Source organism: Echiichthys vipera (assembly GCF_963691815.1).
Source record: "Echiichthys vipera genome assembly, chromosome: 1".
Classification (NCBI taxonomy): domain Eukaryota; kingdom Metazoa; phylum Chordata; class Actinopteri; order Perciformes; family Trachinidae; genus Echiichthys; species Echiichthys vipera.
In genome coordinates this window covers 40,312,606-40,340,037 of record NC_139826.1, presented here as the reverse complement: position 1 = coordinate 40,340,037, position 27,432 = coordinate 40,312,606, and the positions used below count along the sequence as shown (strand labels likewise).

Here is a 27,432-nt window from a genome sequence, read left to right as displayed (position 1 = left end):
AAAGTTTCGGGACATGCGCGCTGCGTCCACGGGAGCAGTTAGTGCGTCAGCTTCGGTTCGCACACACGGACGGTTTCTCTCGGTGTTCACGGTCATGGTGAGTCATCAGACACGAAACACACTTTCCTCAGGGTCTCGGTACAAAGTGACGAGTCAGAGGAAGTTCACGGGAAACACAGAAGGAGCGGGGAAACAGGACCGTGAACGCAACACAGACAGCAGACAGAGGCGCTGAGCTTCACTGGAGACAGCGTTTCACTGCTTTAGATATACACACACACACACGTATATATACATGTGTGTGTGTGTGTGTGTGTATATATAGATACATACGACACACACACACACACGCACTGGCGCTGCTTCACAAACAGTTTCTTCAGAGTGTTGTTAATATGTGATCGGATTTGATCGGATGTGAGTGAACTTCCACCTGTTTCTGCAACAAACAGGAAACGGCCGCTTATTGTTCCACTGTTGTTGTTTTCCCGTTTCCTTTTGGGGTGTGTGTGTGTGTGTGTTTGTGTGTGTGCGCGCGCGTCTGTTATGCACCCGTTGTTACACGGGCGTGCACGTGTCCTGAAGCCAAAATTATAGCTTTCTATTACAGTAAAAATATATAAAAACTCACTTGTTTTTGGTACTAAAGCCTCAAACAGGGTCAGATTCGTCATATGCGTTTTAGTGTTTTGTTGTTTTTAAAAAGGTTTTAAAGTGACACTGGGAAAAATCATTCATATAGAAAAACTTCCCTATTCACAGTCTTTAGTTTGCTCTTGGATTCAGAGTTGACTTTGACTTGAACTAGTGTTTTTGTACTTATTTAACTTTAACTATTTTAAATCCCAAACCAGCTTTTTAATCCCAAACGATCATAAATCATCAGAAGCAAAACTGACGAATGACTGAGAATAAAATCACTGGTGTTTATAAAACATACCTGACAGCTGATTGGACGAACCATCTGTCCATCAAACTCAGGACAGATGCTGATACGTTTATAGGGCTGGTAAGTCCCGCCCCTTCCTGTAGAGGTGCCAACTATTGGTGCCAGTCATTTTCGGTCAACATTTAGCCTTGTTACAAAAAGGGAACAAATTGAGGAGGCCTCGGGGAAGACCCAGGACCAGGTGGAGAGATTAGATCTCCACACTGGCCTGGGAACGCCTCAGGATCCCCCAGTTAGAGCTGGTTAATGTGGCCCGGGAAAGGGAAGTTTGGGGTCCCCTGCTAAAGCTGCTGCCCCCGAGATGAATTAACTTAATATTATTTATTACAACATAACAAAGTGAACATTAGCAGCAAACAGAAATAAAAAACACTTCCATGTCAAGTGCAAACATTCATTCATCTTCAGCCTCTTGTCCCTGTCGGGGTCTCGGGGGGCTGGAGACGATCCCAGCTGACATCGGGCGTGAGGCGGGGTCCACCCTGGACAGGACGCCAGTCTATCACAGGACACATAGAGACGCACAGAGACAGACAACCATTCACACCTACGGGTGATTTAGAGTCATCAATGAACCCAACACCTGCACGTCTTTGGACTGTGGGAGGAAACCGGAGAACCCGGAGAAAACCCACGCAGACACGGGGACAACATGCAAACTCCACACTGAAGGGCCACAGCCGGGATTCAAACCAGGAACCCTCTTGCTGTGAGGCGACAGTGCTAACCACGACACCTCCCGTGTATAAAGTCTGTTTAATGAGCTTCTGTTTTCCCTGTTTCGCGTCTCAGAGTGAAGATGAATGAGGACGTGTTCGAGGTCCCGGAGAGGACCGAGTACCGTTACCTGGTGCAGGAGGAGGGCGGCGAGGAGGAGGTGCAGTACGTGCGTCACCGACACTACATCAGCCCCCTGCTGGTGCTCTCCAGGCGCTGCATCTTCCTCATCTGCCTCGGAGTCCTCGCTCTGCTCTGCCTCGCCACCTACCTGGCGTACGTGGCCCAGACGCTGCCGCCGGGCCTCGCCCAGGTGACCACGGACTGTGGGGAGTTCAGAGGAAGACACGTGAGTTTAGACCTGAACCCCAGGGTCCTCTATACATGGACTCCAGGTTCCTTTAGACCCAGACTCCAGGTTCCTTTAGACCCGGACTCCAGGTTCCTTTAGACCCAGACTCCAGGTTCCTTTAGACTCAGAACTCCAGGTTCCTCTAGACCCGAACTCCAGGCTCCTATAGACCCAGAACTCCAGGTTCCTTTAGACCCAGAACTCCAGGTTCTTTTAGACCTGGACTCCAGGTTCCTTTAGACCCGAACTCCAGGTTCCTTTAGACCCGGACTCCAGGCTCCTATAGACCCAGAACTCCAGGTTCCTTTAGACCCAGAACTCCAGGTTCTTTTAGACCTGGACTCCAGGTTCCTTTAGACCCGAACTCCAGGTTCCTTTAGACCCAGACTCCAGGTTCTTTTAGACCTGGACTCCAGGTTCTTTTAGACCCAGACTCCAGGTTCTTTTAGACCCGAACTCCAGGTTCCTTTAGACCCGAACTCCAGGTTCCTTTAGACCCAGACTCCAGGTTCTTTTAGACCTGGACTCCAGGTTCTTTTAGACCCGGACTCCAGGTTCTTTTAGACCCGGACTCCAGGTTCTTTTAGACCCGGACTCCAGGTTCTTTTAGACCCGGACTCCAGGTTCCTTTAGAGCTGGACTCCAGGTTCCTTTAGTCCCAGACTCCACTTTTAGACCAGGAATCCATGTTCTTTTAGGCATGGGCTCCAGGTTCCTTTTGAACCTGCATGGACTCCAGGCTCCTTTAGACCCAGAACTCCAGGTTCTTTTAGACCCGGACTCCAGGTTCCTTTAGACCCAGACTCCAGGTTCTTTTAGACCCAAACTCCAGGTTCTTTTAGACCCAGACTCCAGGTTCCTTTAGACCCAAACTCCAGGTTCCTTTAGACCCAGACTCCAGGTTCCTTTAGACCCGGACTCCAGGTTCCTTTAGACCCAGACTCCAGGTTCTTTTAGACCCAAACTCCAGGTTCTTTTAGACCCAGACTCCAGGTTCCTTTAGACCCTGACTCCAGGTTCCTTTAGACCCAGACTCCAGGTTCTTTTAGACCCAAACTCCAGGTTCTTTTAGACCCAGACTCCAGGTTCCTTTAGACCCTGACTCCAGGTTCCTTTAGACCCAGACTCCAGGTTCCTTTATGTACAGTCCAACTGGTCATGTTAAAAGAGAAATATTAATCACCATGAATTCAAGATAAATAATAAAATATCACAGCCATCTTTTCATAATGTATAGTTTTACTACTTGGTTTATTTAATGTCACTTTTGAATCTGTCTCTCTCAGAAAAATGGAGCCTACTCCTTTAAGGGCATGCCGTACGCCGCCCCACCCGTTGGTAACCTGCGTTGGGCCCCTCCGGCCGAACCGGTGTGCAGGAGCGGGGTCACCGACGCGGGTCGCTTCCGCAGCATGTGTCCTCAGGTGCGGCCGATGACGAGCACGGGGAAAGTGATGGGCCAGGAGGACTGCCTCTTCATCAACGTGTGGACACCCACCCTGCAGCCCGACGCCAGGCTGCCCGTCATGGTCTGGATCCACGGAGGAAACCTGCACATGCTCAGTGGAGGAGAGCCGGGCTACTCGCCCACAGAGAAGCTCGCCGCCAACACGGGGTTGGTCTACGTCAGCTTCAACTACAGACTCAATGCCTTTGGGTTCCTGGCACTGGAGATACTGAGGGAAGGTTCTCCGACGAACACCTCAGGTCAGTCGGTGACGCTGTGGGAACAAACATGCAATTTACAGTATTTATATATATATATGTATTTATATATGTTTATATACTCAAAGTTTATCTCTTAGGTCTGGTTTCACTGCTCAGTCGTTGCACTGGAGCCAGATAATCTGAATGCAGCTGTGGGTGAGCTGCAAAACCACTGATGTGATTTCTGGAGACACCTGTCAATCAACCGGACGAGCCCCCAAACATACTGAGCCTCAATCCCCTCCTAATGAAACAAAACTTTCTTTTTTTAGACCCTAAACTGTCAAATTACATTTGTCCTCATGGACTAAAAAGGTTACGCATCAACAAAGTGGAAGAAAAGGGACCGCGGGAAACTCTCGACCTATCTTCCTTCCTGCCCTTGTTTGGGGACAGATTTCTGTCAGCCTGTTAATGGTAATTCCCATTATATGTTAGCATCGAGCTAACATACTACTTTTTATTAGTTTTCCTCTTGTAAATTTGTAATAATTTAAATTATAAAAAGAACGAATAACTTCTAATGGACTATCTCATCTCATCTTCATCCGCTTATTAGGGGCCACATTAACCAGCTCTAACTGGGGGATCCTGAGGCGTTCCCAGGCCAGTGTGGAGATCTAATCTCTCCACCTGGTCCTGGGTCTTCCCCGAGGCCTCCTCCCAGCTGGACGTGCCTGGAACACCTCCCTAGGGAGGCGCCCAGGGTTCATCCTTACCAGATGATCCTGAACCACCTCAACTGGCTCCTTTCAACGCAAAGGAGCAGCGGCTCTACTCCGAGTTCCTCACGGATGCTGAACTTCTCCCCTCTCTCTAAGGGAGACTCCAGACCCCCTCCTGAGGAAACACATTTCAGACGCTTGGACCCGCGACCACGTTCTTTCGGTCATGAGAAAGAACTAATGGACTAAGCATTAATTATTAGCCTCATGGTTGTAGCAGTGATACTAGCTATAGGACTTCTTAGGACTACCACCATCATTAGCGTGTTATATTGACCTGAGGCCTGAATCCACTTTTGGCTTCATAAAGGTTAAATTTTTGGACTCTGCAGCTTATAAAAATGTAGTTTTGCGTTCTTTACCCTTTTGGTAGAACATCTTTACCTGACTCTCGCAAGATGAATTTAGTTCCGCCTTGTCTCCGCCTCGCTCCACTCAACCATCTGGATCGCTCCGTAGGAAAGTGATTTCAGGTGGTCGAGGCAATCGGGTTTTATAGATGTGATTTAGCGGAGAAGCGACTGTTTGTGATTCAGACAACGTTGGCGGCTCGCATCGAGGAAGCAGGCGTCAACATGGATGCTGCTGTTTCATCCAATCACGAGAAACTTTCTTCTTTAAGGGCGCACTCACACTGTCCGTCAGTACCGTGCCCCGTGCTTTAGGGTCCTTGTCCCCCCCTCCAGGCCCGTTTGTACTCACACTACCTGGGCCTCGGAGAATGCTTCTTGCTGCCTATACGTCATCACGCCGTAACACGTCACACGCATTGATGACGTCATGGCGATGCGTGGCTTTGTTTCCAGATCTTTCCGTAGACCTCTGAGTTTTTGTGCGTCTTGTCGACTGTTGTTGAATCTTTTCATCGACCAAATCTGCAGTAAACACTCCACCTCCGCATCACACCAACGTGAACCTTTCACCGCCATTGTTTGAAATGTCCGCGCATGGTCCCTCCTTTTTTCTACGTCCCAACAGGCGCACAGGAAATGACCTCAGAACCGCCGTAGGCCTCGTGCTCGTACACACGCTCGTGCTCGTACGCGTGCAAACATGCTTTACTAAAGCCCACCTCTCCCAAACGGGCCGTGGACGGCAAGCGTGCCGCTCCTGGACGTGGTACGGTTGCACTCACACTGGTCTAATAGAGATCCCAGATGTGTGAATGAAGCTAGGAGGAACCAAATTCATCTGGTGAGAGTCAGGTTAAGAACATCCACGCACGCGGCAGCTTTAAGGCTTTTTCCTGACTTTTGCTAGAGACCGAATTAAAAAGGAGGCGCCCTCACACTGGAGAGCGCTGTCCTCAACCCAGAAACTGTTCAATGCTCCGATCCATAATTCAGAATTCCAACTGTACATGAATAACAGCGTGTTCACACGTTGATGGTCTGTTTTCTCACATGTAGAATGTGAATCTCTGAATGAACGTCACACAGACTTTAATGAATGTCAACGTGAGTCGGGTGAACGGCGCTCATTTCTCCCTCTTCCATGTTAACGTTTTGCATCTTCGCACACTGTGGGACACAAATTAGCGTGTTGTGGTTCAAGCCGGGTAATTTCCCTTACATAATCCCAAATGCGCCCCGCTGTGACCTTGATGTGAAATGACCCGCTTTAACGAGAGCCTCGCGTGGCACGATGGCGTGATGGCAGGGGCGCGTGTGTCCCTTTCATCTTCCAGGAACGCTTCACCCGCTCTCACATTTCTAATTCTGAATACTCCTGATGCCGTGGCCCAGTTCCTCGCTCGCTCGCTCTCTCGCTGCCTGAAAATACTTTAATTTAGTTCAGCTGCAGCGAGGCTGGTTTCGTTTCTCACGGAGAAAATGGGGCACAGGAAACAAGGCCACATCAGAGGAGGTTCTGGTTGTTAATCGATCCCCTTCCTCCTCCACAGGGAACTACGGCTTCATGGACCAGATCGCCGCTCTGAAGTGGGTCCAGAGGAACGTCCATGTGTTTGGAGGGGACCCTGGGAAAGTCACCATATTTGGACAGAGCTCAGGTGAGAAGAGAGTAAAAATAGAAAGAGATGAAATGTGTCACATGGCTCCTGCTGTGAAATACGCAGTCTGTCAAAGCTGCTGTAACGGTTTGGATATAATGGCACCAATAAAGTGAAGGCTGGCTGTGATCAAAGGCACAATTCATTCATTCGTTCATCCATCTTCAGCCTCTTGTCCCTGTCGGGGTCGTGGGGGGGCTGGAGCCGATCCCAGCTGACATCGGGCGTGAGGCGGGGTCCACCCTGGACAGGACGCCAGTCTATCACAGGACACATAGAGACGAACAGAGACAGACAACCATTCACACCTACGGGTGATTTAGAGTCATCAATGAACCCAACACCTGCACGTCTTTGGACTGTGGGAGGAAACCGGAGAACCCGGAGAAAACCCACGCAGACACGGGGACAACATGCAAACTCCACACAGAAGGGCCAGGAACTCACTGCGAGAAGGTTCCTGGTTGGAATCCCGGCTGAGGCCCTTCTGTGTGGAGGGCACAATTTAATGTTTACATCTTTAGCTTTAACAGGGGTGAAGGTGAGGGACGGGGGACACACAGCAGGTCAACAGTAGAGGTCACATGGGGTTGAACAACACCTGAAAAGATGAATTTGAGATGCAGCTCAGCACTGTGTGTCACGGTTTTCTGTCATAAATCAGAAATAACTAAAAAATATAATAAAGTGTAAAGTGTATAAGGGCGTAATGCACGTCATTAAGATTTAATGCTATGGACGTCCTTCTCATGCTCACTACAGTCTCATGAGTTTGAAACCATTTATTACACAGATTTGGTGCTAAATGTAAATTTTTTAACACTTGTGAACTGATGAATATCAAACGGGAATCCAACAATAATGTCAAAATCATCCCATGGTTTTTTTTTGTGTAACAACTATTAACAGAGAAATCCTGGAGAGTCGCTAACAGTCAGTTGGGCTAACAGTGATTAGCTCGGGGCAGCACGGTGAAGGCATTCAAAGGTCTTTTTTAACCACTAATGCTGCTGAAAATAACAGCAAACCTCTGCAGCAGCATGAGAAGAGTCCCTACACACACAACAAGCAGCAACAGCGTAGTTAGTGAAGCCAGAGTTTATTAAAAGAGTGTTTTAAAGACTTACCAACTGGCCCCTGTACCAGCTCCTCTCATAGTAAAGTCCATTACAGTGGAAGGAGCCCATTGATGCTTTGTTTTGTGTGTTCACTCATCTGGACCCAGAGAACCCGTTTACATTCACACATCTGGACCCAGAGAACCCGTTTACATTCACACATCTGGACCCAGAGAACCCGTTTACATCCACACATCTGGACCCAGAGAACCCGTTTACATTCACACATCTGGACCCAGAGAACCCGTTTACATTCACACATCTGGACCCAGAGAACCTGTTTACATTCACACATCTGGACCCAGAGAACCCGTTTACATTCATCTGGACCCAGAGAACCTGTTTAAATTCACACATCTGGACCCAGAGAACCCGTTTACATTCATCTGGACCCAGAGAACCCGTTTACATTCACACATCTGGACCCAGAGAACCTGTTTACATTCATCTGGACCCAGAGAACCCGTTTACATTCACACATCTGGACCCAGAGAACCTGTTTACATTCACACATCTGGACCCAGAGAACCTGTTTACACTCACACATCTGGACCCAGAGAACCCGTTTACAATCATCTGGACCCAGAGAACCTGTTTACATCCACACATCTGGACCCAGAGAACCCGTTTACATTCACACACCTGGACCCAGAGAACCCGTTTACATCCACACATCTGGACCCAGAGAACCCGTTTACATTCACACATCTGGACCCAGAGAACCCGTTTACAATCATCTGGACCCAGAGAACCTGTTTACATCCACCCATCTGGACCCAGAGAACCTGTTTACATTCACACATCTGGACCCAGAGAACCTGTTTACATTCACACATCTGGACCCAGAGAACCCGTTTACAATCATCTGGACCCAGAGAACCTGTTTACATCCACACATCTGGACCCAGAGAACCCGTTTACATTCACACACCTGGACCCAGAGAACCCGTTTACATTCACACACCTGGACCCAGAGAACTGGAGGTCAGAGGTCAACGAACCCCTTTGGAAATGGAGCGAACTAGCCTGTTACAGTTAATAGCAATGGCTCAATATCTTTTCTCTACCTCTGAGATTCGCGTGCTGCAGCCTCAGAAAGACAAAACGTTGTCAGCGCGTTGGTGCACGGTCTCAGGGTTAAAAACACTCGGAGCCTCGGAGTAACTTGCAAAGAAAGTGTCAGAAACTCAATTTAAACTTATAATATGTAACATTTCTATATGAAGTAGTCCACTACTACCACTGACCACTGGTTTAGGACGCTTAAATGTACTCTTACATAAATGTACTGTTCTAAATGAAATCACCTGCTGCTGTCGTGTGTTCTGTGGAAGGAGGGACGTCGGTGTGGACCATGATGACGTCTCGGCTGGCGAAGGGGCTCTTCCACGCGGCGGTGGACATGAGCGGCTCTTACGTCTACAACGGGACACTGGAGCGGGCCGAGTCCGACAACCTGGTGTTCTTGAAGAAGACGGGCTGCAGAGACCCGACCTGCCTCCGACGTCTGTCCATCAGACAGATCCTGCAGGTGAGAGACGCACGGAGCTCAACGTCACTTTAATTTCAACTTTAGGGAGAAATTAAAGTCAGTTAAAAGATCTAATAACAGAATATTCACTTTAATGTTTAAGGATTTTATAAAACACCCGAGTCATAGCTCATCTTTACGATGCGGTGAGACATCCTGATGGAGTATAATTCACGTCCAAGTGTGAAAGTTTCTAATTTAACTGAATTAATGAAGAACTAAACTAAAAACTGTGACTCAACGGCTTCACCCTGAAAGCCCGTTTTTAGATTTATAAAATAAAAGCTCCTCATTTAAAACACCATCACCTCGGGATGAGTTATGAATAATGTATTTTAATGTATTTGATGAAATAACAGTCAGTAAAAAAGATGACTGCTGAACTTTAATGAGTGTCATCCTGCTGTTTTTACTGATAATAGCTTTTTTTTTTTTAAATAAATGCCACATTAAACCTTTTAGCTGCCATTTTGAACAACAACACTTTTGCATTTACTTGTTGTTTTTAGGTTTTTTTGCAAAATATCTTTTGATTTTCCATTTGTTCCATAAAATAAGTTGCATGTTTTTTATTATTTAGTGTTTTTGGTCGTTAATTGTTGATTTAAAAGGGTTTCTTTTATAACTTAATTAAAGCTTATCTGAGAGTTTCACACAAACAAATCAACCAATTCTTGAATTCAACATAAATGAGAATAAAATAAGATAAATATGTGAATAAACATCATGTTCAGTATCAGTCATTTAAGGTACCGTATTCTCCGCACTATAAGTTGCACCTAAAAACCTTCACATGTCTGAAAAGCCGACAGTGCTCCTTATAACCCGGTGCTCCTTATATATGGACCAATATTGAGCCACAACAGGTCTCCAACTACGGTGAGCAGCCGCCGACTCTATTTTCCCCGTAGAAGAAGTAACGCGCGGTGCATGTTGAGATATACGACTGTGTGAAGCGTGCCGTTTCATTTCCATGTGTGTGTTTGTGTAAAGAGCCCAAAATGGCTCCTGTTAAGAGACACGCTTACGACGCAGAGTTTACACTCAAGGCCATTAGTCACGCAGTAGAACACGGGAATAGAGCAGCAGCCAGAGAGTTTAACATGAACCAATCAATGGTGCCGAAGTGGAGGAAGCAACAAGACGACCTGCGCCAAGTAAAGAAGACTTAGGGCGCACTCACACTGTCCTTCCGCACCGCGCCAAAACAGGTTTTTCCGGTCAAGCCTAGTGCGTTTGACCAGTGTGAGTGCAACCGCTCCGCGCATAAGTGCGGCCAGCTGGCCGTCCACGGCCCGTCTGAGAGAGGTGGGTACGAGCACGAGCATGAGCAAGTGTACGAGCACGAGCACAAGGCCTACGGCCGTTCTGAGGTCATTTCCTGTGCGCCTGTTCGGACGTAGAAAAAAGAAGGAGGGACCATGCGCGGACATTTGAAACAATGGCGGTGAAAGGTTCACGTTGGTGTGATGCGGAGGTGGAGTGTTTACTGCAGATTTGGTCGATGAAAAGATTAAAAAACAGTCGACAAGACGCACAAAAACTCAGAGGTCTACGGAAAGATCTGGAAACAAAGCCACGCATCGCCATGACGTCATCAATGCGTGTGACGTGTTACGGCGTGATGACGTATAGGCAGCAAGAAGCATTCTCCGAGGCCCAGGTAGTGTGAGTACAAACGGGCCTGGAGGGGGGGACAAGGACCCTAAAGCACGGGGCACGGGACGGAGGCACAGTGGGAGGGCGCCCTAAACAGAGTTTAGAGGGAACAGAGCGAGACGGCTGCAGCTGGAGGACAAACTCCAACAGTGGGTTGTTGAACAGAGAGCAGCAAGTAGAAGAGTCCGTACGATCACTGTTCCACTGAAGGCAACAGCGCTAGCACGCCAACTTAACATCAATGAGTTTAGAGGCGGTCCTTAACAATCACTATTAAAATTAAAATGTTTTAATTAAATACAAAATACAGTAAAGTGTGCAGAGTTTAAAGGGTTTAAACATCAGATCATTCAGATCAGGAGCTCTGCGCTTCTCTCCAGCACCTTTTTAGTCCAAACTTCATCGAGGATGCTCTGATTTATTTATTTTTGTTTATTCTCCCTGTGACTGATGATGACGTCCATGACATTCACCGGTGGCAGTGGCCGCTGTTTATCTGCTGCGCTGCTTAAATGCTGCGTTTAAAGGTCAAAGAGGCCGTTTGAAGCTTTTATTTTTCTAATTAATCTTTTTTATTTTGTGGGGTCGGATTTTCAAAGGTAGAGACTTTAAAACAGTTATTTTTCATAAAGATGAGTTATTTTCTCACCTCGGCACAAAATGGGGAATAAATGATGACAAAAACAAAATAAACAACAACAAAACGTGGGACGAATAGTTATTTTAAACGTCTGTATCAGTGCATCCCTGTGAAAATGCTCATTTACCACCTCGTCGCGTGGGCTTAATGGTCAGAATCAGCTGAGGTGGTAAGAGTTGTATGTGATGTCACTCTGTTATTATACAGGTCACACACACACACACACACACACACACACACACACACACACACACACACACACACACACACACACACACACACACACACACACACACACACACACACACACACACACACACACACACACACACACACACACACACACACACACACACACACACACGACCTATAAACATGCAACTAATGGTGAGATGTCAGAGCGAGGGAGCTGCTAATGGATGATGAGATGAACTGGCACCTCTCCAGCCCCCAGTCCATTCATGGTCCATACAGGGACTCGAACCGGCGACCCTCCGGTTCCCAGCTTAGTCACCTATGGACTGGCACTTCTTGTACTGCCGCCCAAGAAGTGCCTTCTTGTAATAAACCTGTGTTTAAATGAGTTTAACACAAGACCTTTGTCAGACTTCTGAACCAGCTTCAGCTAAAGCGTTCAGTCCGTACTTGCATAATTTTGTGATGACTTAAATAAATTAAATTAAATTAATTAATTAATGCAAAACACTCTGCTATGTTTCCACCATATTAAATATTGTGATTCCTGTTTTTATGTTTTCTTTGGGCCCGTACATCGACGCTTGCGGCTTTATCTGCTTTTGCGACGTGTTCATGTTTAATATATCTATATAAATAAACCTGACCTTTCCGCCGCAGGCCGTCCCGTGGCAGGAGTACCCCTCCTGGGCACAAGACGACACAACAGACCTCCCCGTCAGAGGGCGCTTCACTGGCTCGGTGGCAGTTGTGGACGGATACGTCCTGGAGGCTCCACCTTTTGAGGTGTGGGAGAAGAAGGGCGCCCACAGTGACGTTCCTTTCGTCATCGGGACGACGGAGCAGGAGGCGGACTTCAGGTGAGAGCGGAGGCGGAGGCGGAGCCAAAAACCTGCAGAAAATAACGTCTGGGTTATCATGAGGTGGTGTGTAAAGGGGGAGACTCTGAAAATGGCCCCTGGCCAAAATGCATCCTAACTTTGGAGCGTTATTTAACCCACTTTGAATATGTAGTTTCACATGAAACTAAGATGTTTAATTTACTATTTTAGATGGATCCTCTTAAAGTGTCATTCCTGCTTAAAACCATCCCAGGGTCTTTTTCAGCACTTAAAATACATCAAATAAGCCATCGAGACAGGAGAGACGCTAACAGCTGGACGTGGCTAACAGTGATTAGCTCGGGGCAGCACGGTGAAGGCATTCAAAGGTCTTTTTTAACCACTAATGCTGCTGAAAATAACAGCAAACCTCTGCAGCAGCATGAGAAGAGTCCCTACACACACAACAAAGTGAAAAACAAGTGTTTTAAAGACTTACCAACTGGCCCCTGTACCAGCTCCTCTCATAGTAAAGTCCATTACAGTGGAAGGAGCCCATTGCTGCTTTGTTTTGTGTGTAGGGACTCTTCTCATGCTGCTGCGGAGGTTTGTGCTGTGTCCCAAATCGCGCCCAAACTGTCTTTTTTGAGGGTGGAAGTACGTTCACGCCAGAAGTCGGTAAAATGCCGTGTACTGCATTTATCCAGTCGTGCTCTCAAAAACGTCAAACCATTGAGTGTGGATCGATGAACAATCACAGCCCTCAATCGCCGCCATTTTGTCTACGTAGCGGAAGAGGCGGGACTTAATTTGATTTGGGACACGGCATTGGTTTGAGCAGTATTAGTGGTTAAAAAAGACCTTTGAATGCCTTCACCGTACTGCCCCGAGCTAATCACTGTTAGCCACGTCCGGCTGTTAGCGACTCTACATATTTCCCCCATCATAGTTGTTACACAAAAAAACTGTCTTGATTGGTTATTTGATGAGTGTAAGTGCTGAAAAAGACCCTGTAATGAGATTTAAAGTTAGAAGTCTTGGCCGAGATTGATCGCTGATGGTCCCGCGGGTCTTTTGACTGAGGCCACCCCCTTAGAAACGCTCCTGGTTCAGGTTCACCGCTGTCAGCTGTTTGTCAAACTGTCCTCTGTGTTTCCTCTGCAGCCCTGTGCCTGGAAACATCTCCAAGTGGACCTGGGGGGACTACCACTGGTTTGTAACAGGTAACAGGAACATGTGCAAACTAACAAGAAATAGATAAGAAGAACTGTTGGCAGTCGTCATCGGAGGAGGGAGGGAGGGAGGGGGAGAGGGAGAGAGAGAGAGAGAGAGAGAGAGAGAGAGAGAGAGAGAGAGAGAGAGAGAGAGAGAGAGAGAGAGAGAGAGAGAGAGAGAGAGAGAGGGAGAGGGAGAGGGAGAGGGAGAGGGAGAGAGAGAGAGAGAGAGAGGGAGAGGGAGGGAGAGAGAGAGAGAGAGAGAGAGAGAGAGAGAGAGGCGGCCCTGGCATCTCCTCCCTAAATCCTCTCCCAGGTGATCAGACCCAACCACGTGCACCTGGATGGGACCTGACCTGGAAAGCAAAAATGGGCAAGGCACCAGGGAAACAGCGCCCCCCCCCCCCCCCCAACCACACAGGAGAAGGACACCTATCCCCGGGAGTACAGAGATACAGAGCAGTGGTTGTGATAACAGCTGATCAGGGTTCACATTCAAACATACTGAACATGAGTCACAAACTAAACACATAAATGCAAATGAACCTGAGCAAAACAACACGTCGACCAGTGGATTTTAAGTTTTTAGGCTCTTTAATAAAACTTTAATATTGTGCCCGCGGGTTAAATGTGTCGGCTCTGATCTGAACCGTATTCCCATTGGATGACATGATCCTGTGCACAGATTTGGGACGGTGGACTTTAAATCTCTGGATTCGAACATGGAAAATCACTCTGTGGGAGGAGGCGGAGGAGGAGGCGGCCGATGAATCTGCTGCTGCTTGGTGTTCCCGCTTAGCTAGAACATGCTAAGCTGCTGAATATTTAATGAGCTGTGGTGGAGTTCATCCTCTGGGACCGTCGCAGACCTAATGAAAAGAGCCGAGTTAAATTAAAATCTTTACTCAACGCGGACTTGCTGCGTCATCAATGTGAAGCTGCACTCAAACGCAGAAGCCTCGGTTGTTGTACGCGTGATCGTCGAAGTGACGGATCTAACGTCATCAACACATTTTACGTTGTAAACCAAAATTTGGGAGTTTCGATCAGAACCGACAACAATGACTTCCTGGTTGATCCAATCAGGACGGGCCAAAACTGCAGTTCTATTAAAGTTCATGAATAATTAGGGGCGTGGCCTCTTGAGTGACAGCTAGCCTCTGGCCCTCACTTCTCCTCAGAGGTAAACATCAGCCAGATGGACGTACGCCCCTCCCCCCAACGTCACATACATGCCCTTTTTTGGTTAGAGGAAATGAGGCGGAGTCAAAGTCTGACAAGATGGAGACTCCTGTAGGCGAGGACGATTGGATCGAGTTAGAGAACGGACCTCGATGGAGATGCCACGTCGAGGTCCGTCCTACACCAGAAACCAGACTTTATGTTGTCAGACCCTCTAATGACTGACTGAGTTAAGACCAAACACATCGCAGACTTTACAGAGAATCAACCCAAAGCTTTCCACCACCCACCTAAAGGCTGAGCATATTAAAACACTGGCTGTGAAATGCAGTTTCAATGAACATCATGGCGCCGTGGAGTATGACATCATCGATTTGGCCACTGTTGTGCCTTTTCCAACAATGCACACAACCCCAGCCAGAGCTGCTCAATCACCCCCAAACAAAAGCAGCGAGAGGATTAATCCGGCTTCATCTACGTTCTCCGTACGGATCAACACCGAGGGGCAGGACGTATGCCCCTCCCCACAACGTCACATACACGCCCTTTTTTGGTCACGGGAAATGAGGCGGAGTTTAAGTCTGGCAAGATGGAGACTCCCCTAGGCGAGGACGATTGGATCAAGTTTAGAGAACGCACCTGACGGAGACGCTACGTCTGTTTTTTTATGCAGTCTGTGGTTCCGACGTAGAAAGCCAACATTAGGTTCACCAAAACGTCTGACCAACGTCAAAATGTGAACGTTGTTGGAGGTTTTCCAATTTTCATTTCCAACCTAAATGTCTGTCTCCTCATCTCTCTGCTCTACACAGACAAACTTCGGTCCTTCAGTGAGAAGCTTCCCAAAGACGCCCTGGACTTGTATCCAAGCTCCGCCCTCTGCCCCACCAAAGACCGCTGTCCGGAGAGGGCCTACACCACCATGGTGTCCGACATCAGGGCCACCTGTCCCAACAACGACCTGGCCTGGAGGGCTGCAGGTAAACTGAGCTTCATAGTGAAGGACCTGTGTCCTCGTACAGTTACCCGTACGACCACTCGTCATTCATTTCAATCACCCCCTTTAAAGTGTCATTCATTCATCTTCAGCCTCTTGTCCCTGTCGGGGTCATGGGGGGGCTGGAGCTGATCCCAGCTGACATCAGGCGTGAGGCGGGGTCCACCCTGGACAGGACGCCAGTCTATCACAGGACACATAGAGACGAACAGAGACAGACAACCATTCACACCTACGGGTGATTTAGAGTCATCAATGAACCCAACACCTGCACGTCTTTGGACTGTGGGAGGAAACCGGAGAACCCGGAGAAAACCCACGCAGACACGGGGACAACATGCAAACTCCACACAGAAGGGATTCAAACCAGGAACCCTCTTGCTGTGAGGCGACTAACCACCGTGTCGCCATTTAATTGCGCTGTAAAATCATCCCATGGTCTTTTTCTTTTAATATGATGTATGTAAGCGCCGAAAGCTGGTCAGCACTGTCATCTCACAGCGGGAGGGTTCCGGTTTGAATCCCTGCTGGGGTCCTTAGACGTGCAGGTGTTCGGTTCATTGATGACTCTAAATCACCCGTAGGTGTGAATGGTTGTCTGTCTCTGTTCGTCTCTATGTGTCCTGTGATAGACTGGCGTCCTGTCCAGGGTGGACCCCGCCTCACGCCCGATGTCAGCTGGGATCGGCTCCAGCCCCCCGTGACCCCGACAGGGACAAGAGGCTGAAGATGAATGGACGGCTGAACTTCTCCCCCTCAAAAACATGTGTAATATTTACAGTTATGTCGTCATTGGACTTTAAATGTTGTGAACGTCATCTGTTCAGAACTAAACGTGTCACACGCTGATTCACGTATTCATAATGAACGCAGCTACAGAGCGCAGTAGTTTATTGGTGTGAGGAAAGCTGGCAGTGTTTCCTAAGTGCAGCGCTCTGCCAGCCTCCGTGCAGTTACATTAGTATATTAGAGCATTAGTGTTTATTACACGTTGTTTGATTCTGAATAACGGATCTGGAGCCACTTCTCCCTGATTAGCTGCTGCAGCTCCTGGATGAGTCTGCACAGCAGCAGCAGCAGCACTGTGCTTCATGGAGGTTTGTGCCTGTGGGGCTTGTTACGCTCACTCGCTGAGAGAACTGACATTTAGCTGTTGTGAGAGGCAACTGCAAAGCATCCTGGGTGATTCTCTGTCCCGGGCACGGTTCATTGGGTTTTTTATGTGGCACAGCCGGTTTTTTATGCTGCAGAATAACGGCCAGTCTGGGTGGACCATGAATGAGGCATTTTAAAGCTCAGGCCGATAATATTTCCAGCAAAAAGCTTCTCAAACAGCAACTTTGGACTCAAACGTTCAATAAAACTCAACACAGCAGCACTTTGTTGTTTTGGGGCTTTTATGGGGTTTATTTATTATAAGAAAGATCCGGAACAACAAAAGACCCGTCCTTTAAGAGCTCTGCACAACGTTTCATCTTGTTTTATCGAAACATCCAACACCTTCAATCACTGTCCCTGAAAACCTCAAATAAAGGCAGAAATCTCGGGGTTGTTATGGATTCTGATTTACATTTCGACAGTCACATCAAATCAGTAACATTATCGGCCTACCTAAGACGTAGAGGGCTCATGTCAGCTCAAGAACTTGTCCGTGCCTTCATTACCAGTAGGCCGGACTACTGTAACGGTCACCTGCAGCTCGTTCAGAACGCTGCTGCTCGAGTTCTGACAAAGACCAGAACGTGTGAGCACATTACTCCAGTTCTTAAATCATTACACCGGCTTCCTGTACGTTCAAAATCCTCCTGCTCACGTATGAATCACTACATGGTCTAGGGCCCAAGTATATCACTGCTATGCTCCCACTACATAAGCCTTCTAGATCACTAAGGGCGCACTCACACTGTCCTTCTGCACCGTGCCCCGTGCTTTAGGGTCCTTGTCCCCCCTCCAGGCCCGTTTGTACTCACACTACCTGGGCCTCGGAGAATGCTTCTTGCTGCCTATACGTCATCACGCCGTAACACGTCACACGCATTGATGACGTCATGGCGATGCGTGGCTTTGTTTCCAGATCTTTCCGTAGACCTCGGAGTTTTTGTGCGTCTTGTCGACTGTTTTTGAATCTTTTCATCGACCAAATCTGCAGTAAACACTCCACCTCCGCATCACACCAACGTGAACCTTTCACCGCCATTGTTTGAAATGTCCGCGCATGGTCCCTCCTTCTTTTTTCTACGTCCCAACAGGCGCACAGGAAATCACCTCAGAACCACCGTAGGCCTCGTGCTCGCACACGTGCGCACGCTCGTGCTCGTACACGTGCAAACACGCTTTACAAAAGCCCACCTCTCCCAAACGGCCCGTGGACGGCCAGCTGGTCGCAGTTATGCGCGGAGCGGTTGCACTCACACTGGTCAAACGCACTAGGCTTTGGCGTAAAAAACAGTTTTGGCGCGGTGCGGAAGGACAGTGTGAGTGCGCCCTTAGATCTGAGTCTGTCAGAACTAAGTCAGTGGTTCGCAGAGTAAACTCAAATCAAGGGAAAGCATCTTTCAGTCATTATGAAACAAACAGCTGGAATAAACTTCCTTTCACCCACTCTGACCACTTTTAAAATTAGACTTAACACTTTTATGTTCACCTCAGCTTTCTGCTCAATCTTCGCACGTTTAACGTCCGCACTGTTTTTATTATTGTCTGTGTTTTTATCCTCTTTGTCTCTGTAATGCATTTGAATTCATGCTGTGAAGCACTTTGAGTCTGCCTTGAGTATGAAAAGTGCGTTACAAATAAAGCTGCCTTGCCTAAATATGAGACATCCAAATATAAATGTGATCAATGTGCGTTATTGTTTAACGTCTGACAGCAAATGAAAGTCTGTCCAACTCACACGACCACAGAAATGTTCCTCTCCTCTCATACGATAGACAGGAGCGCTGCTTAAACTAGCGCCTCTACGGCGGCAGCAGAGCAACGCGTCCTCATATCTGAATGTGTTTAAGTTTTAAACACGCGGTCAAACACGTTGTGAAGGGTGGTACCTGTTAGAGATCGTGGTTTGGGTTCCTTTGTTACGTAACTTCAGTCAGTATGTGACAGAGTTTGTACGTACGTAGCACAACTTGTAATGTAGCGTATCATAGCTTATTGTAACATAACATAGCATAATGTAGCGTGGTGAAGCATAGCACAATGAAACGTAGCGTAGCGTAATATAGGATATTGTAACGTAACATAGCATTACATAGAATAGCTTGATGTAGCATAGCATACATGTAATGTAATATAACCTAGCATAGTATAGCAAAACATAACCTAGCATAAAGTAGCATAGCGTAACGTAGGGTAGCTTAACTTAGGGTAGCGTAACTTAAGGTAGCGTAACGTAAGGTAACGTAGCGTAACATAACGTAGCGTAACATAACGTAGCGTAACATAACGTAGCCTGACATAACGTAGCGTGACATAACGTAGCGTGACATAACGTAGCGTGACATAACGTAGCGTGACATAACGTAGCGTGACATAACGTAGCGTGACATAACGTAGCGTGACATAACGTAGCGTAATATAACGTAGCGTAACATTACGTAGCGTAACATTACGTAGCGTAACATTACGTAACGTAACATAACGTAGCGTAACATAACGTAGCGTAACATAACGTAGCCTGACATAACGTAGCGTGACATAACGTAGCGTGACATAACGTAGCGTGACATAACGTAGCGTGACATAACGTAGCGTGACATAACATAGCGTGACATAACATAGCGTGACATAACATAGCGTGACATTACATAGCGTAACATAACATAGCGTAACATAACGTAGCGTAACATAACGTAGCGTAACATAACGTAGCGTAACAGAACATAGCGTAACATAACGTAATGTAGCGAAGTTTAACGTATCATAACGCAGGTTCACATTATTTTTAAGAAATCATTTCCAAGATATTTCCAGGAGTTTTTCTCTTGAACGCGCTTAAACAGCGCCTGCTCACAAAGGGTCATATAACTTAAAATCCTATTTTCAAGGTTTTCCAGGACGCGTGGGAGCCCGATGGTTACGTAAGCAACCTAACGTACAACTTTACTTGACGTACGCGTGTTTAAAAAGTGTAAATGTTGACTTTAAAGGTTTTACGCGGGACGTGAGCAGCAGTGTCCTGGCTGAAAGTCCTGAAAGCTAAAAATATATTGAAGGAAGAGAAGGAAAGAGTTTGTTTTAATGTTGTTTTGCTGCCTGTTGATCGTCCCTGTCCCTGTGTGCAGCGGCCCTCGACAGCCCCGTGTACCGCTACGTGGTGACACACACGCCGTCGGGACCGGTCAACACAACCAACGACCTGATGACGTTCCCCAGCCGCTTCTCCTTCCACTGTCTGGACATCGTGACCGTCTTCGGCGGGCTGGAGTCGCTCCTGGGGAAACCGCTCTCAGACGAAGACAAAAGTTTCCAGGACCTCATCACACGCCACCTCGTCCACTTCGCCAAAACAGGTCCGTGTCTCAAACCGCATGTAACATTTCCGCGCGGGTCTTTTTTAAATAACGCTGACGACACTCCTCTTCCGTCCCGCAGGTAAGATGACGGATGAGTGGCCAGAATACCCAGCAGCCACGGCGCTCCTGTCCAGCAGCCTGACGGCGGTCCAGAACTACTCGGCTGCGCGGTGTGAGCTGTGGAAGGAGAGCGGCCTGTACGCGTACGCTAGGGCCAACTGACCCGCGGACTTTATCCTGTCACACAGAGGTCATCTCCTCCGTCTCAGCCAGCGCACCAGTTTGAAAACACATCTTTTGTTGGTTTGAGTTCTCTACGTCATTTTCTTGTGTCTGTATCTGGGTTTAAATATCTGCAGAGACTTCAAGGGTTAACGCAACTGTGTCACCGGTCGCACGCCGACCGCTGGTTTTATCTTATCCAGACGGATCTGATCTGCCGCAGTCCAAGTTGAATTAATGTACACGCTTCTAAGGGCGCCCTCCCACTGTTCCTCCGTCCCGTGCCCCGTGCTTTAGGGTCCTTGTCCCCCCCTCCAGGCCCGTTTGTACTCACACTACCTGGGCCTCGGAGAATGCTTCTTGCTGCCTATACGTCATCACGCCGTAACACGTCACACGCATTGATGACGTCATGGCGATGCGTGGCTTTGTTTCCAGATCTTTCCGTAGACCTCGGAGTTTTTGTGCGTCTTGTCGACTGTTTTTGAATCTTTTCATCGACCAAATCTGCAGTAAACACTCCACCTCCGCATCACACCAACGTGAACCTTTCAACGCCATTGCTTGAAATGTCCGCGCATGGTCCCTCCTTCTTTTTTCTAGGTCCCAACAGGCGCACAGGAAATGACCTCAGAACCGCCGTAGGCCTCGTGCTCGTACACGTGCAAACGTGCTTTACTAAAGCCCACCTCTCCCAAACAGGCCGTGGTCGGCAAGCGTGCCGCTTCTAGACGCGGTACGGTTGCACTCACACTGGTCAAAGGAACCAGACTTTAGCCGTGAAACGTGCTGGGGCCCGGTACGGAGGGACAGTGGGAGTGCGCCCTAAGAATCTCCAGGTAAATTTCATATTTGATGAAAGTTTCTGTGTCAGATTATTAAAATAAAGTGACGTTGATGAGAGAAAGCAGTCAGAACGTTTGGGCGACGCTCAGCCTGAGCGGCTCAGGTGCTGGTTTACATTCAAAATGGAAATGAAGAAGACTTTACGCTTTATTTTGGAGCTGTTAAAGCATGGGCTTTTATTGTGAAGGGCTGAAGTTTGGTCCTGGATGTTTAGATAACATTGATGGGCTTTTATTGTGAAGGACTGAAGTTTGGACAACATTGATGTTAATGTGGACGACCAGCAGCTCCAGTGTTTACGGAGAGGAGATCTAAAGGGTTAGTACGAGGCTAACTCAGTGTGTTAGCATGTTAGCATGTTAGCGTCCTGTTGAGCGCTCTGGTTCACACAAAGATAAATCAGGACGTTCAAACCAGATTTGGTTCCAAAGAGAAGAAGTTAGACTTTAGTTTAAAAACATTAAATCAACTCTAAACATTACACCAGCATTTAGATTTGGAGTTAACCTTTAACCTCCAGTGGATTTGATCCGTCTCAAACACATTCAAAGTTAATGAAATTTCAATGAAATGAAAATTAAATTTCATTATATTTTCTACTCTGGTGTAGATCAGGGGTCTGCAACCCGCCGCTCTTTGACGCCCTTCAGTGGATAAGACTCATTCATTCATCTTCAACCTCTTGTCCCTGTCGGGGTCGCTGGGGGGGTTGGAGCCGATCCCAGCTGACATCGGGCGTGAGGCGGGGTCCACCCTGGACAGGACGCCAGTCTATCACAGGACACATAGAGACGAACAGAGACAGACAACCATTCACACCTACGGGTGATTTAGAGTCATCAATGAACCCAACACCTGCACGTCTTTGGACTGTGGGAGGAAACCGGAGAACCCGGAGGAAACCCACGCAGACACGGGGACAACATGCAAACTCCACACAGAAGGGCCCCAACCGGGGCTGAGACATCATAATCACAGATGGATTACTGATCTGTTCGTCTCTATGTGTCCTGTGATAGACTGGTGTCCTGTCCAGGGTGGACCCGCCTCACGCCCGATGTCAGCTGGGATCGGCTCCAGCCCCCCCAGCGACCCCGACAGGGACAAGAGGCTGAAGATGAATGAATGATATGTTTTTTGTATATATCATATAACTACATATAGACATTTATAAGCTGCGACATCAAATATGTTTTGCGGCTCCAGACAAATTTTATCTGGTGGAAAAACGGCTCTTTTGACGGTAAAGGTTGCATGAAAGCTTATGACCAATAACGAGGTCCAGGTCCAAGCGTGTGAAATGTGTTTCCTCAGGAGGGGGTCTGGAGTCTCCCTTAGAGAGAGGGGGAGAAGTTCAGCATCCGTGAGGAACTCGGAGTAGAGCCGCTGCTCCTTTGCGTTGAAAGGAGCCAGTTGAGGTGGTTCAGGATCATCTGGTAAGGATGAACCCTGGGCGCCTCCCTAGGGAGGTGTTCCAGGTACGTCCAGCTGGGAGGAGGCCTCGGGGAAGACCCAGGACCAGGTGGAGAGATTAGATCTCCACACTGGCCTGGGAACGCCTCAGGATCCCCCAGTTAGAGCTGGTTAATGTGGCCCGGGAAAGGGAAGTTTGGGGTCCCCTGCTGGAGCTGCTGCACCCGAGACCTGACCCCGGATCAGAGGCTGAAGATGAGATGAGGAGAAGGTTGCAGACCCCTGGTGTAGATGAAGTAACTGCCAAGTGAAGCTCTCGTGTTGTTTTGAGTTCAGGGAGATGATTAAAGTGAGATCATTGTTATTTTTTTATGTTTTTAACGCTTCACCTTCAGTGTTGTAACCTGTGAGTCTTGGTCTTGGTCTTGCTGTTTGCACTGAGTTATAACTTCATGCTTGGCCACTGAGTCTTTGCACTTTTCCTGTGAACACGTTTTTATTCCACGTTTATTTCGTTGATTCCAGACGTTCATGAAGCCGCTTGGGGGTCGAGTGAGCCGACTGTGTCTGAACTGAAATCACTGTCACTGTCACCGTGTGGTGGTTTTTACCCACGTGTGAGCGCTTTAACACTTTTTTATTGTCTGTAAACAGTATTTACGCCTTTGTTGGGACATTTTCTCATTCTTTATATGCTCAATAAATCCACAGCACATGTGTGAGAGCGTCCTGTCCTTCAGCACCGGTCTACCACGCCCCCCTTTGAAGGTCTCGACGCACTTGTGTCGTCCCGTGTCCGAGTGTGAGTTCTGCGTTTATGTACGAACAAACAAAACGATCCTTCAGAGCAACGGCTCCCAACGAACCAGGTGTGAAAACACCCGCAATAAAATATCAAATGTGTAATTTAACCAGCTAAAACTGGAGGTGACGTTCTCTGAAGAACAAGTCTTTAGTCATTTGTAATTTTATATCTGTAGGTAAGAATATATAAGATTATCGTACAGGCAAGTTTATTTGTAAAGCACAATTCAACAAAGTTATTCGGTTATTACATAAACATTAAAGCATCGGGGGAAAAAACACATAAAAAGGTTTTTTAAAACATATTTATCATATTCTCCGCACTATAAGTTGCACCTAAAAACCATCAAATGTCTCAAAAGCAGACAGTGCGCCTTATAACCCGGTGCTCCTTATATATGGACCAATATTGAGCCACAACAGGTCTCCAACTACGGGGAGCAGCCGCCGACTCTATTTTCCCCCGTAGAAGAAGTAACGCGCGGTGCATGTTGAGATATACGACTGCGTGAAGCGTGCCGTTTCATTTCCATGTGTGTGTTTGTGTAAAGAGCCCAAAATGGCTCCTGTTAAGAGACACGCTTACGACGCAGAGTTTACACTCAAGGCCATTAGTCACGCAGTAGAACACGGGAACAGAGCAGCAGCCAGAGAGTTGAACATGAACCAATCAATGGTGCCGAAGTGGAGGAAGCAACAAGACGACCTCCCCTGACCGTTGTGTACGGCACGAAAAGAGAGCTGAGGAAGGCAAAGCTCTGGATCTACCCTCAGTCCTGGTTCCTACCCTCACCTGTGGTCATGAAAGCTGGGTCAGGACCCAAAGAACCAGGTCCAGGTCCAAGCGTGTGAAATGTGTTTCCTCAGGAGGGGGTCTGGAGTCTCCCTTAGAGAGAGCGGGAGAAGTTCAGCATCCGTGAGGAACTCGGAGTAGAGCCGCTGCTCCTTTGCGTTGAAAGGAGCCAGTTGAGGTGGTTCAGGATCATCTGGTAAGGATGAACCCTGGGCGCCTCCCTAGGGAGGTGTTCCAGGCACGTCCAGCTGGGAGGAGGCCTCGGGGAAGACCCAGGACCAGGTGGAGAGATTAGATCTCCACACTGGCCTGGGAACGCCTCAGGATCCCCCAGTTAGAGCTGGTTAATGTGGCCCGGGAAAGGGAAGTTTGGGGTCCCCTGCTAAAGCTGCTGCCCCTGAGACCCGACCCCGGATAAGAGGCTGAAGATGAGATCAGGCTCACGGGCTTCTCAACAGCAGACATCATAATCACAAATGTATTACTGAACGGGTCCACCGGGCACAGGCCCAGGGACCCAAAATTTCAAGGCCCTGACTCAAAAACTCAATCTGGTCCCAAAGAGATGCTTAACGACCACAAGTGACCACGAAACGACCAAAAACAGAGCATTAGGTGACGCCTCGGGGTCAGATAACACCGGCTCTGTGTGGATGGTCGGCCAAAACGATGCTCAAGTTGTGCGGTTACAGGAAAACGCGTCTCTACCTGGTCCTGGGTCTTCCCTGAGGCCCACATCCCTCCTGAGAAAACCCATTTCAGCCGCTTTCACCTGCGACTTCGACACGATTATATTTCATATTGAAACCGATCCACGATCAGAGGCTGAAGATGAGTGAGTGAAAAAATACATTTAAAAATTAATAAATTGTAAAATTAAATAGTTAAGTAAATAATTAAATGCACAGAAATGAATGGTGGTCCATGTGTCTGTCAGGACAGAAACATTTAGACTCAAGCCTGTGAATGTTCTCATGGGTCCAGGTCGTCGTTCTCCTCAAAGCAGTTTCAGTCCAAAGCAACAGGACTTGGTTCTTTGTCAGGAAGACGTTTCACCTCTCATCCAAGAGGCTTCATCAGTTCATGTACGCATCTAACCAGGACCAGGACCAGGACCAGGACCAGGCTGGGACTGGACCAGGACCAGGCTGGGACTGAACCAGGACCAGGCTGGGACTGGACCAGGACCAGGACGGTACTGGCCCAACTAACTGGTCTGAGATCCAGGTATTTAACCTCTCACAGGCCGATGATGTCACTGGAACCCTTTGTGCTCCAAGTGCCAACGACCGTCGTAAGTGTGGCAGTCGGTGGAAGGTCTGGACTTGGTTAGTGCTGGTCCTGGTCCTGGTCCTGGTCCAGTCGTTGGTGGAAGTTGGTTTGGACTTGGTTAGTGCTCTATTGAGTCTGAACGACAGCCGCTGGAGTCACAGGAGGACGTTTGTGAACAGTTGTTCTTTGAGGTTGGATCGTTGAATGAAGGGATGAAAGGGCAGCATTGAAAACTGGAGATAAGTGGAGTCTCAGACCTCCTCCTCTGTTTAACGATGGTTTCTCCACACCACACAGACTAGTCCCAGCCTGGTCCTGGTCCTGGTCCAGTCCCAGCCTGGTCCAGTCCCAGCCTGGTCCTGGTCCAGTCCCAGCCTGGTCCAGTCCCAGCCTGGTCCTGGTACTGGTCCAGTCCCAGCCTGGTCCAGTCCCAGTCCTGGTCAGATGCGTACATGAACTGATGAAGCCTCTTGGATGAGAGGTGAAACGTCTTCCTGACAAAGAACCAAGTCCAGTTGCTTTGGACTGAAACTGCTTTGAGGAGAACGACGACCTGGACACATGAGAACACTCACAAGTTTTAGACTTGTTACAAAAAAAGTGAACAAATTAACACGGATATGAATGAACTTTATTTTAATTATTAAAAGTTAAAGTGAACATTAGCAGCAAACAGAAATAAATAACACTCACATGTAAAGTGCACACAGATGTTTTCAAATGTAAAACACAAACATTGAACTGAAGTGACTAAATCGCTGTAACTTTATTTCTGTTAATGATGAATAATAATTAAATAGATTAATAAAGAAGTGACTGGATCGGCCTCATTCATCTGATATCTGATCCATCGGTGCATCTCTACTTATTTAAACATATATATATCAATTTATGTCACATTATTTTTAATTTTTTTTGTCATTTATTTGTTTGTTTGATTTTTGTTTAGGATTAACAAAAAAACATTTAAAAATTAATAAATTAAATGGAATAGATTGAAATAAATAGCATTAAGTTAGGGTCAATGCAAAGGCAAATAAACAAAGACGCTTATTAAAACAGAAACATCCATTTATGTCAAGTTATTTTTTTAATATTTTTTGGTATTGATTTAATTATTAAGGTCCGTATTTTTGTCATCCACAGAAAAATAATCAGCAGCTATTTTGAAAATGAAAATCATCATTAAAGCTTCTGAAATCAGGGTTTTTCTCTCAGGTTTATTTCATATTTAATATTTTTCAACATCAGAATAAACTTTACTGATTAAGTATGAAAACAGATTAAATAGCAGGAATTTGAGCTGCTGAGTTTGTTCTTATTGGACATGAATAAACATTAAAACACAGAATTTAGCAAAAACAACTTCATAAAAAGATACTAAAATATTAAAGATGCAGAAAATAAAATATAAAACAAAATGTGCAAATGTGGCTTTAATGCAACGACGTTTTAAACCAAACCATGAATCAATGGTCTGAGAAAATGACTGAGGATGAAAATACCGAGTATAATATATTAATCAATTAATTAATATAATTAATGAATATATTAATAGTTTCGCATTCACACTCTGCAGCTCTCCCTCGGCTGCTGCAGGAGCGTCAGTGCCGCCGTGTGTGCAGCAGATGGCGGCAGAGGAGAGTCCTGCAGAGCCGCCGTGTGTGTGTGTGTGTGTGTGTGTGTGTGTGTGTGTGTGTGTGTGTGTGTGTGTGTGTGTGTGTGTGTGTGTGTGTGTGTGTGTGTGTGTGTG

At 47.3% G+C, this 27,432-nt stretch overlaps 1 protein-coding gene across 1 annotated transcript; it reads left to right on the top strand.

Moving 5' to 3' along the window:
* LOC310949540 (para-nitrobenzyl esterase) lies at positions 1–21,458 on the top strand. The gene is made up of 10 exons (XM_083917016.1): positions 1–97; positions 1,742–2,015; positions 3,305–3,725; positions 6,354–6,461; positions 8,914–9,110; positions 12,265–12,464; positions 13,590–13,648; positions 15,634–15,801; positions 20,099–20,326; positions 20,409–21,458. Exons 2-10 carry the CDS (start codon positions 1,749–1,751, stop codon positions 20,549–20,551), a joined length of 1,791 nt encoding a protein of 596 aa, XP_083773142.1. The 5' UTR covers positions 1–97; positions 1,742–1,748; the 3' UTR covers positions 20,552–21,458.
* The last annotated feature ends 5,974 nt before the right edge of the window (positions 21,459–27,432 follow it).